Source organism: Pituophis catenifer, unplaced genomic scaffold, assembly GCF_029215685.1.
Source record: "Pituophis catenifer annectens isolate HBS135680 unplaced genomic scaffold, rPitCat1.0.hap2 SCAF_6, whole genome shotgun sequence".
Classification (NCBI taxonomy): Eukaryota; Metazoa; Chordata; class Lepidosauria; order Squamata; family Colubridae; genus Pituophis; species Pituophis catenifer.
The window spans coordinates 95,700,633-95,712,449 of NW_027256886.1; the positions used below are offsets into that span (position 1 = coordinate 95,700,633).

Here is an 11,817-nt window from a genome sequence, read left to right on the forward strand (position 1 = left end):
CGAGAGGACCGATCCTTGCGGCACCCCACATATGAGGGGCCTCGGGGTCGACCTCTGCCCCCGTCAACACAGACTGCGACCGGTCGGAGAGAAAGGAGGAGAACCACCGTAGTACGGTGCCTCCCACCCCCAACTCTTCCAACCAGTGCAGCATGATACCATGGTCGATGGTATCGAAAGCCGCTGAGAGATCTAACAGGACCAAGACAGAGGAGCAACCCCTGTCCCGAGCCCTCCAGAGATTATCAACCAACGCGACCAATGCCGTTTCCGTGCTGTACCCAGGCCTGAAACCCAACTGGAACGGATCTAGATACGACGTTTCATCCAGGTACTGGGGAAGCTGTCGCGCAACCACACTCTCAACAACCTTCGCAACAAAGCGAAGGTTGGAGACTGGACGATAATTAGCCAATACTGCCGGGTCCAGGGAAGGCTTCTTAAGGAGAGGCCTCACCACCGCCTCCTTCAATAAGTAGGCATACTGCAATCAAGGAGCTAATGCTTCTGTCATAAACATCGATCAGACAAAATGAGCTCAAAGCACTCCAGCCACTCAAAGGAAGTACTTGAGATAAACTAAGTTAAAATTAAGACCTTGGTGTTAGCAAAGTGGTCTAAAGTGCTTACCTGGCAACCAGATGGTAGACAATATAGTGATTCAAAATCTTCAAATACCTGCCTATGCTTTTTCATAGCTCAAATGCAACACAATCCAAAATGCACAAAAATTAGTTTCAGTTACATAACCCTCCCACCTTTGCCAGGGATAGTGCACACCCCATCATTAAAGCTTTATTTGGTTAAATGTGTTTATTCAAACCCCTTCGTTAGACTGGCAAGGTATTTAAATTAAATAACTGTCCTTAAAATCCAAACAGCAGTAACATTAGACTATCCACATCCTCCCAATAGCAATAGCACTTTAGACTTATATACTGCTTCACAGCCATCTCTAAGTGATTTACAGTCAGCATACTGTCCCCAACAATCTGGGTCCTCATTTTACCAGCCTTGGAAGGATGGAAGGCAGATTCAACCTTGAGCTGGTGAGACTCAAGCAGCTGGCTGCCGACTGGCTGCAGAATTAGCCTGCAATACTGCATCCTAACCACTTATAGCTGTTCTCAATGGCAAATACAAAAAAAATAGCTCACAGTACAAATTAAATTGCCTTTGTGGAGAAGGTGCTACTCAAGTTCTGTTACTTTGAGCTTTCTATAAAGACACAGGACCTGCTTTGTGACTCCCTACCCAGCAATTCTGATTTATTCCATGTGGTTACTTCTTCTATTAGACTACTATAATAATTATATCTTTGAATGTGGCTACATTTTTACTGTCTGTAAATTTTAACATGGACCAATTGCTCCAATTATCTAATTTTAATTTTACAGGGTTTATTTGAAATAGAAATGACTCAATTAATTACTGTATTCTGTCAACTTGCAAAGTAAGTGTAAATATGAACTTTATTAAGATGGCAGCTTTGGCACCATTCCTTGGGTAGGAAAGGCCTTAAGGTGGGGATGCCTCAGTTAAGTCTTTTCTATCATATGCACAAGTTCCACAATTAACATCAATCATGTCTAATGCAGTGGTATTATAAACCTTTCAAGGAATTAGCCTGAATAAGGACCATGTAGGAAAGAGAGGAATGTGGGATAAACTACACTGCACTAACATACAATTCCAAACTAATTCCGAAAGGACTAATTCCAAAATGGGACTCTCATGGAACCAAATCAGCCCATCACCAACCACTGGCCTTCAGCCTTCCTGGCAATCCCCCTGGCCTCCTACTCTATTGCAAAAGCCCACCCTGCCTTCTTGCCCTCTAGTTTATTCCTGGCTTTTTCATTCTTCTCTTTCTGTGCCAGTCACAGAGAGCTTCCTTCACCTCCCTTTGTTCTCTACATAGAGAAATTTCCAAAGAACTCCTCTGGTCCCACTGCCACAACCCCTTCAAGGGCAAAGAAATTAATTAACACCTTTACGGGGCCATTTATTTATGTAATTTTTTCAAAACCCAAAAGGGAAGAGTTGGGAATGGGGGTGATTTTTTTAAAAAAATATGGTACTTTTGAAGAAATAGAAACTTTAAAAAATTGGCTTTCTAACATTGTATTTTGGGGAAATACATCAGGACACAAACTGACTTTGGAATTGTTAATCCTGCCTGCTTTTGCAGTGCATATCAGATGCTCAAGGCAAATGTAAGCCTCAGAGTAGATTATGCATTCTGTGCTGGTTCAAAGGCCTTCCACCCCACCTGCCAGCAAGTACATTGTACTAAAACAGTGTTTTTCAACCTCAGCAGCTTTGAAATCTGAGAACTTCAACTCCCAGTATGCTGGCGGGAAAATTTTGGGAGTCTTTTTGCAGGCTGACATTAAATAATACGATGACTGGACTAAAGAACTGAGATCAGACACTGTTGTTTCAATAGAACAGTCACATTTAAAGTAAGTCAGCAATGGCCGACTATTGCATGATGAAAACAAATCAGAACCATTTGGCAGAGAGATGACAGCTGAGGAAGAAACCAACAAGTTTCAGGATGCAAAGTTTATTTCCCCATTTAGTTAGTGAAAAACAGTATGAAACACTAGCATCATGTAATATAAAGAATGCTGAGAATTAATCAGAGGAAGTCCAACATTACTAGCACACAACTTTTTTCAGATTGAGGGCTAAAAAGTGGCCGAGGCCGAGACACATTAAATTTCATTTAACTTTATTTAAATGTAAATTTAAACTATTTAATTAAATAGTTAGTATGATTAGTCCCCATATATTTAATAATCGACTAGTTCACATCAGTAAGACACAACTATGAGGAAATTTAAGGTTAACAAAATCCACATGAGCTGGATGAAGTAAATAAATCTTGCCTTTCCCCAAGCTAGGCTGAACCAGGGAAAGTGATCGACAAAAATTGAAGTCAGGCAAAATTTGGTGTTCACAAAATGCATAACCAAGTTTACTGGATTAACTATCACCAGATGAAGTTGCGGGCATTTAATAATATATGTGTGTCTAGCAAAAGCCATTAACCATGAAAGCTGAAAAGTGACCTCCAGCTTCAGGGCAATACATGCCTGAATATCAGTTGCTTGTGGACTAGCAGGAGAATCTTCCTTATCTTTAAGACCAAGTTTCCTTACTACTTTGTGGCGAGAGGTTGTGTGGTTCAAAGGTCGTTGGGACAAGACCAGGTTTCGGTACTTTTTCAGTCCTTTGCAAAAATAGGTTAGAACTTCCTACTCTAAGGCACTCTTAGTTCTTTGTTTTATGATGTCAGCATGATAAACAGAAATATGGAGAAGAGTCAGTCTAAGAAAATGAGGGCTTTAATCGGGAAACTGAAACAAGGAGTAAGAAACTGATTACAGGAGAGCTAACATCTCATCCAAAGGAACATGACTGTACAACTTGGAGCCATTTTGGATAGAATATCCTATGTCGTCTGATGAGGAGGCCCTCAGATCACTATCTAAGAGCAAAGAAATCGTACCAGCCAGTTCTGTACTTGCTGAGGCCAGATGCTTCCAGTGGTGTCTTTGCCCATCCAAACAGGTAAGCTGTACTGGATGAGGGACCTGCTGTGGCAGGAAGAAGGAAGGAACAGTGTTGGAGAAAACCTGGATGAGCAGAAACAAACTCTGTTTCTCCTGGCCTGGTAACGGCTGAAATTTTAAGAACCATATAGAAAGTAGTATACATATTTATAAATGCCAAAATAAATATTATAAAGAAACAGGCTTGATCCTACCCCTAACATGCATGCATACACACCCAGTAAGAGAGAGAGAAAGGCAGAAATGATGTTCATTTATAAAGACATCCCTATACAGGAAAAAGACTAAAACTGTTGACCAATGATCAACCAGCTCCCCCTCTCTCTCACCCACACCCACACACGCACGCACCCACACACACATGCACACAGTTTCCTTGCCTTCACTTGCTGGGGAGGAGAGAAAGGGAAGTAGAACACAGCCACAGCCACATGGATGAGGAATGTCATGGTAGAAATACATTGAATCAGTGGTTTCCAATAGCTAAAATTAAAAAGATCCCATAAGGAAGGATGCAAGATGGGGCATCAGGGTGAAAAGGTAGTCATTTCCAGAGACACCCGTTGCCACAGATCCTTGGTCTGTTTGCTGCGTTTCAGATTCTGAAGGATGTCATTGAACTGCATCATGCCCATAGGAGTCAGGCAGAAGGCGCTTCGGGCGCTGCGAATGGCATTCACAAAGTCATCGTAGTCCGCTGGAGTGAGATGGATCAGACGATGATGGATGTACTTGGGAAAACCAAGATAAAGCAGGGATGAAATACAGTTTCTGATGGAAAAATCCATTTTATAATCAATCTGAATAGTGCCTTCCCTCTATGAGGAACCATAAGAATCTAGATCAGGGTGGGCAACCATGGCCTCTTTATGGCTGGCTCAGGAATTCTAGGAGTTGAAGCTTACAGGTCATAAAGGGGCCATAGTTGCCCACCCAAACTAGATGGATTTATTACTGTAGTAAACTTATCTACCCTCTTGTGTAGATAAATGCCAAAAACGGTTCAGTGGTCCACCTCCTTACATAATATTTATCTCACCCTTGTCCAAAATGCTCAGTGTGATCCAGTCCCTCCCAATTTTACTGTTAGTCTCATACTTATCTTGGATAGAAGAAGAAATAGTGAGCAAACATGAATAAATCCCAAAGTATTGAGCAGAAATCTAAAGCTAGGTCTTGGCCATCACAACTGAGATCCATTTTAGAGTCTCAGAACAGGGGTTACAGGCAGAGCTAGGAGAGGGGAAAAAATAAATGTGCTGTCCCTTTATTTTATTTTTATTTATTTATTTTAGCGCATGGCACGTGTTAGTCAGGGATCACTGAGGTGGCTGGCCACCTCTGTGAAAAGAAATTTTTTGGGGCGGTGTTATCTTTACTCGCGGGACACCTGAATGCTGATAGGCAATCAGGGGAGGTTCCTTTCTTGTCCCTTCTGCACTTTATTCCCTCACAGGAATCGAGCCACCGACCTCAGCGGTGCGCAGGCCCAGCATTTTAGCACGTGAGCCACCGCTGCCCCCTTGTCCTTTAAGACAATAATAGCAATAGCACTTAGACTTCTATACCACTTTGTGGGGAAGTAGAAGGAAAGCCAATTGAAAGGTCTTCCAGGGAATCAACAAATAACCTGTACTGTCTGACCTAATTTTTCCCACAAAATGACAAAGTCCCTCTTTTGGTAGTCCTTCAGAGGAATAGGAAGTTTGGAAAACAGACATGAATAAACTGATGCTTTAAGCAGCTTAAAACTGATCTATGTTTCACAGCAGCCATATTGTTCCATTCTCCCAAAAGAGGGCACATTTAAGTTTATTTATATACTTACTTACTTACTTACTTACTTACTTACTTACTTACTTATTTATTAGCTTGTCAAACATGTACAAGATAGCAGGTATAAATATGAACATGGACATGAACGAAGGAAATGAGTACAAATAAATGGGGACAGTAGGACAGGGACGGTAGGCACACAGGTGCGCTTATGCACGCCCCCTTTATGGACCTTTTAGGAATGGGGTGATGTCCACGGTAGACAGTTTAAGGTTGAAGCTGTGAGGGTTTGAGGATATAACAACGTAAAGCAACCAACATTTACCAATAAGACGAAAGCCCAGGTATACCTGAATATACGCCTGCTGGCACCTCTGCACCAACTGATGAAAGGCAGGTGTGCGCAAGTGGTTGTGGACATGGGCAGGATTAAGTCTCTGCAGGGACTCCATGATGATCTCTTGCAGCACAAAAGGACTCAGGACTCCCTTGGCTGCACCAACACAAAACTGATGTACGTAGTTCACACCTGCAAAGAGCAAAGGCATTTATTGTGAATGTAAGCCATAGGAAATAAGTCCCTGTCTTTGTGTTTGTGTGAGAGGAAGAGGAAGAGGGAGAGAGGGAGGGAGGGAGGGAGAGGAGAGAGAGAGAGAGAGAGAGAGAGAGAGAGAGAGAGAGAGAGAGAGAGAGAGAGAGAGATTGAGAGAGAGAGAGAGAGAGAGAGAGAGAGAGATTCCTCTTCTGTAAGGAGCAGAACAAAACCAGCAGCTATCTTGGTAGACAATAGTCAAGAAAAAGGGATAACATCTATTGTCTTATTTTTCAACCATTGGCAATTAAAATAATCTGGGCTAGGATCTACAGAGAGCCACTTGATGTCAAAGGCAACCAGCTTTAAATTCTCTTTCTAACATTAAGTACTGGAAATAACATTTAAAAAAAACAGCTGCCAACTTTTTGCATTGAAAATTTCAAGCTGGAAAATGTACCAGAAGCACTGGCTACTTTTCGCCAAGGGATCACTGGCACTAGCAATTTTAGGCAATAAAATAGGGCAGGATGCATGTTCCCTCCCCTTCACATTAGGGTGTCTGTGGATCTTACCTAATTTGGCCGCTAGTCCGAGAAGCCACTTCACATCTTCTGTGTAGGGGGGGCTGCGTGAGAAGTTATTGGGGTGGTCATTGTGAGCCCTGCGACCAAGCATCTCCAGTGCCAGCATCCCTGAAGAGGAGAACAAATTGAACCCTCAATTTGGGCTTCCTCGCTCACACTTCTCACACAGGCAAGAGAGAGCAGTTTGAACCAACCACCTTTTCGGCCTTCACCTTGTTAAAATTTAAACAGGAATTTTAAAGCTCCCTGCACTACAGAAGCAACATGTGGAACAATTTGTAGCAAAGAAAAGCCCTAAGCCATATGCTAAACAGTTATATTTTTCACTCTCCTTAGCAGAGTTTTGGTTTGTTTCTTTTAAAAAAGGAAGAGCCTCGGGACTCTGCAAAGCTTAAGATTGAAGACTGGAAAGAGGAACAAAGATCTGGCCTGAGAGTCAGTCTCTTTTTGCCTTCTTTAGTACTGGTAATTGAAAGGATTCCCATGAGAAGCTTCTTCCCACATTATTTTTTTTTCAGAAATTTATAAGGCGATCCAAATCTATAGCAGCGTCTATATTAAGGAAACAATAAATGCTAAACAAATTTATACAGATGAAGAAGAGAGAATTTTGATGGTGGAGTTAGTAATAAACAAAAAACAGATACTCTTGATAGTAATATATGCACCAAAGAACAAACAAGAAGAATTTTAGGAGACTTTATTGCTATTGTAGATACAAAACGTGACTAAAAAGTAGCAAAATAGGTAAAAAGGTAAGGGAGACTCTTCCTAGGCCTTTTTTCAAAATGGCAGAAGAAACACGGATACAGGATACATGGAGAGAAACAAACCCAGAGAAAAATCAGGGGCTAGCTATAACTTACATAGCGAGAAAAAATAAGAAACAATGTTAAAAGACACTAGAACAAGAGTACATAAAAACTTGAATTTGACCTACAAAAAGAACCGCAAAAAGGAAATTTAAAAACTCAAGTGGAAATAATAAAATACAAATTAAATTTAATGGAAAAAGAAGAATTGGCACAACAAATAAAAAGAGCAAAACATTTTTTTTAAATGCCAATAAATCAGGAAGGTGGTTAGCTCATAAACTGAAAAAGGAGAAAGAAAAGAAATTGATAAGCAAATTGCAAGATAAAGGAGCTCTACAGGATCAAAATGAGAGCAAAAAGAAAATAATTCAGGAGTTCTATAGAAAATTATATGACCAAGAAAAGTATCAGAGGAAAAAATAATACAATTTTTTTGGGGGGTTGGGTTTTTTTTTTTGTGTGTGTGGAAATGTCAGAACTGTTTATTTGTACATTTTGAGGTGTTTGTTTATTATTCTCAATTTAACAGATGAAAATAAATGATTGAGATGGGGAAAAATTATTTTTCATTTATTTGCATAATAATTAAGCACACCTATAGTTGCCCAATAATTATGCACACATAAATATTCTCCTAAGAAAGCCAAAACCTCATTTTTACTTTCTTAAGGATTCAGGTTTGAGGTTTATTAACATTTTGGATTGACCGAGAGCACTGTAGTTGTTCAATAATAAAATTCATCCTCCAAAATACAACTTGCCTAATAATTGTGCACATAGTGTACAGCTGAACCCAAAAGAATGCACCATCACCAGAAGAAAAAATGCCATGAAAGGCTTTGTAGGTAATAAGCAACACCTTGAATTGCACATGGAAGACAAGTGGTGGTTCATGAAGCAAAGATATTACATGAGTCTGATGAGATGTACCTCATATCTGCCTATGGTGCTGCATTCTGGACCAGTTGTATCTTCCAAGTGGTTATCAAGGGCAGCCCCATGCACAGCGCATTGCACTAGTCCAGGGGTCAGCAACCCGCGGCTCTGGAGCCGCATGTGGCTCTTTCATCCCTCTGCTGCCGCTCCCTGTCGCCGGTCAGCTCCACAATTGATAGGGCTTTTGGTCAGACAGGTAGAGGAAAAAGGATGCCGTGCTAGGAGGAGACTCTATGGTGGGGGAACTGGACTTCCGGTCGGCTCCAGAATTGAATGGGGGCTTCCAGTTAGGACCTTTGTGACCTCTTTGAGTGTTTAAGGTTGCCAATCCATGCCTGTTGAACCTCATTACCATTCTAACAAGGATTTTTTTTTTTTAATTTGATTTATATGCCGCCCTTCTCCGGAGACTCAGGGCGCCTTACAATGCAATAAGCAATAGCCTTCATACTTTTGTATATTTATACAAAGTCAGCTTATTGCCCCCACAATCCAGGTCGACATTTTACCTACCTTAGAAAGGATGGAAGGCTGAGTGATTTGTTATTGCTAACAAATGCAATTTCCTGCAACTATAATAAAATCCCATGTCTCTTCTTATTCTCCTGAATTATTTATTCACCGGTAATCTGCTCACCAACCTAAACTAGGGAATCTAAACTTTCATCTACAAATGGCAGAACAGGCCAGCCTTTCCAGGTAGCTGTTAAGAAGATATGCATCACTCTTGTTCTGAAGGCCAGCTGAAAACACGGAAAGTGTCACTGTTTGTTGTCCTTACCAACTCGGTAGGCAGAATGAAGGTAGTGCAATCCTTGAGGACTGACCGGTTGGCTGTGTTGTTCATCTTCCGAAGGGAAGCCCCCTGTCACAAGGGAACTGGGCTGAGAAGACAAGCTTGTTAAGGAAGTCCCTTGAATTGCTGGGAAGGTAGACCCTGCGTGAACACTTCCTACTGGAGAGAAGAAACAACCGTATAAAGGGGAGAAATCAAAGACATCAGCTACAGGAGTTCGGTTATACTCTGCCTGGATACATGTCAGGGATTAATATTAATTAACCTGGTGGAAACACAGTAGCAGAGAATAAACAAACGGGTTATGTGTTTCCCAACAGCTGAGCCTTTCTATGTAGTCTCTCCTTTTGCATAACATTGGCAAAAGGGAAAAAATACACCAAAATAGACCATGTTCCAGCTCCCCACTGGGAATGGTAGAACTTCCCCTCTCTATACAAGTACTTCTAAAAAAGTTTCAAGTATTTGTAATAGCTAACATGTCATTCTATTTAAATAAAATAGAATAATTAAATCCTCAAGGCACAATGTCTATTAATACATGTTTAATTACACATAAATTTATGAGAGGGGGAGGCTAATTGACTCACAGTTTTTATGTAGTGTTCCAGATACCATCTCATGACATATTCTTGCAACATCAAAAAGTAAGAAAGACAACCTGGCAACATAGATGAAAATAGGAACTCATGGAATTCGATTATGTCAGGCCATCAGACAAATGCAGATAGAAGGCCCAGTTCTTACTACTGAAGGACAAGAAAAAGGAAGACTGAGACCCACATCTCAGGGGAAGTGACAAAGATCGGGGAAGTGACAAAGATGGCAGGCTGAAGACTTTTGTTATCAATAGGAAAGAAGAGAAAACATACGAAGGCAGATAGATATTCCAGGTGTACAGAAATAGTCCTTATAGTAATCACTGTCCACGTGTTACTCTGTTGATACACATGGCACATTGTTCCATGTGTATTCTTTGGGGAGACATTTATAGATTTCTGGGTTATTTGAGGAAACATTTATGATTCAGTGAAGAACATATTGCTGTAGAATTTAAGGATGATCCCTGTTATAAAATCATAACAACAATTTCTGCATTTCTTGAATTTTATACATTAGTCTTCTTGAAACTGCCTGATTGACTCTAGAATTGCAGTTATTGTGCCTGGTTAATAATGTAATTTAAAACAAAACCAAAAAAGCAGGAATTTCAAACCAAGACAGATAATAAGACTTAAATAGAATTTTGTTCCATGGAACAATGTTGGGGTATAAACAATTGTTTCTCTATGTATCACTAAAATACTGAAGACTAGAAATCCAAAGAAGCAGTTCTGGTCTTTAACTTGTACTCGATACTACTCATGGTCTAGATGAATTGATTCAGAATAGACAGTGGTATAAAACACTTCCTGACCAAACTTTTAACTTAGCAATTAGATCTATTGTGTAAGTAACACAAAGGAGATTGAGCATGCTTACAACAAACTTGTAATACACAAAAGACACTGATTTCTTAGTAGCTTAATTTTACTAATTTACTCATTAATTTGCATAAAAATCTGTTTTTCATCAATCACCACATCCCACTGGTTTGCAAATTCTTCAAGGAACACCAATCAAGTGATCTTATGTGAGTAAGCAGATAAATTCTTCATACACATAGGAAATGGTGATACAATAGAAACAGAAATTAAAATAATGAATTTAAATACAATTCTGGACTTTGACATAGATATTCAAAGTCAAATTACAGTTTACAATTTGAATGCTGAAGTGGCAGTGTAGATTTCTGCCCAAAACCAACGCCAAGAATAATGTCCAAGATCAAGTTAAGTTTGAAGATATAAACTGTTTTTGACTCATATGGTGAAATTTACTTTCATACTTATAAAATATTTATAAATGTATAAATGTTGATAAGTTATTTACTACAACTCACCAATAAACACAAAAGTTCCTATCAGACCTTAAAATGTTTCTACAACTTAAAATGATATTCTCTGCAACGGGGCAGATGCTAATAGGTAAGAAAAGAATTTATACACATATTTATACACATAAGAAAAGAATTTATACACATAAGTGTTCTTATTCAACTTTCTATTTTCCTCTTCTTTTCAGATAATTAAAATCTAGCCTTCAAAAATCATCATTAAGTATAACTTTCTTTCTCTGAGAAAGTTTTTTTTTTTCATATATTGCTGGCATTGCCTCTCTCAGATGTTCTGCCTTGTTTATTTTCACAGACATCTGGTATTTGTTATGCATTTTTTCAATTAGTCACCCTTGTGGAATGCTATATTTTAATCACTATATTTTAAAATTTTGCAATAATTTTCTGTATTGCAGGAAAAATGTTTAAGTATGTGAGAGGGATCTTTAACTGTGAGAGGGATCTTGGAGTCCTAGTGGACAACCATTTAAATATGAGCCAGCAGTGTGCAGCAGCTGCCAAAAAAGACAACACAGTTCTAGGCTGCATCAACAGAGGGATAGAATCAAGATCCCGTGAAGGGTTAATACTACTTTATAATGCCTTGGTAAGGCCACACTTTGGATATTGCGTTCAGTTTTGGTCACCGTGATGTAAAAAAGATGTTGAGACTCTTTCTAGAGTGCAGAGAAGAGCAACAAAGATGATTAGGGGACTGGAGGCTAAAACATATCAAGAACGGTTGCAGGAACTGGGTATGTCTAGTTTAATGAAAAGAAGGACTAGGGGGGACATGATAGCAGCCTTCCAATATCTCAGGGGCTGCCAGAAAGAAGAGGAAGTCAATCTATTCTCCAA

At 39.8% G+C, this 11,817-nt stretch overlaps 1 protein-coding gene across 4 annotated transcripts in view; it reads right to left on the reverse strand.

Annotated features, from left to right (window-relative positions):
- Window positions 1–2,553: 2,553 nt before the first annotated feature.
- ZSWIM8 (zinc finger SWIM-type containing 8) overlaps window positions 2,554–11,817 on the reverse strand; it is a 75,517-nt gene continuing 66,253 nt past the window's right edge. For 2 of the 4 annotated variants that reach the window (XM_070946509.1, XM_070946506.1), the window contains 4 exons: window positions 9,009–9,182; window positions 6,465–6,584; window positions 5,708–5,886; window positions 2,554–4,312 (listed from right to left, as the gene is read on the reverse strand). In XM_070946509.1, coding sequence (XP_070802610.1) covers window positions 4,109–4,312; window positions 5,708–5,886; window positions 6,465–6,584; window positions 9,009–9,182 — 677 coding nt within the window. In that variant the 3' untranslated portion in view covers window positions 2,554–4,108. Of the gene's footprint in view, window positions 4,313–5,707; window positions 5,887–6,464; window positions 6,585–9,008; window positions 9,183–9,613; window positions 9,685–11,817 lie in introns of those variants that run through there. The other 2 variants (XM_070946507.1, XM_070946510.1) reach the window with 2 other exon arrangements.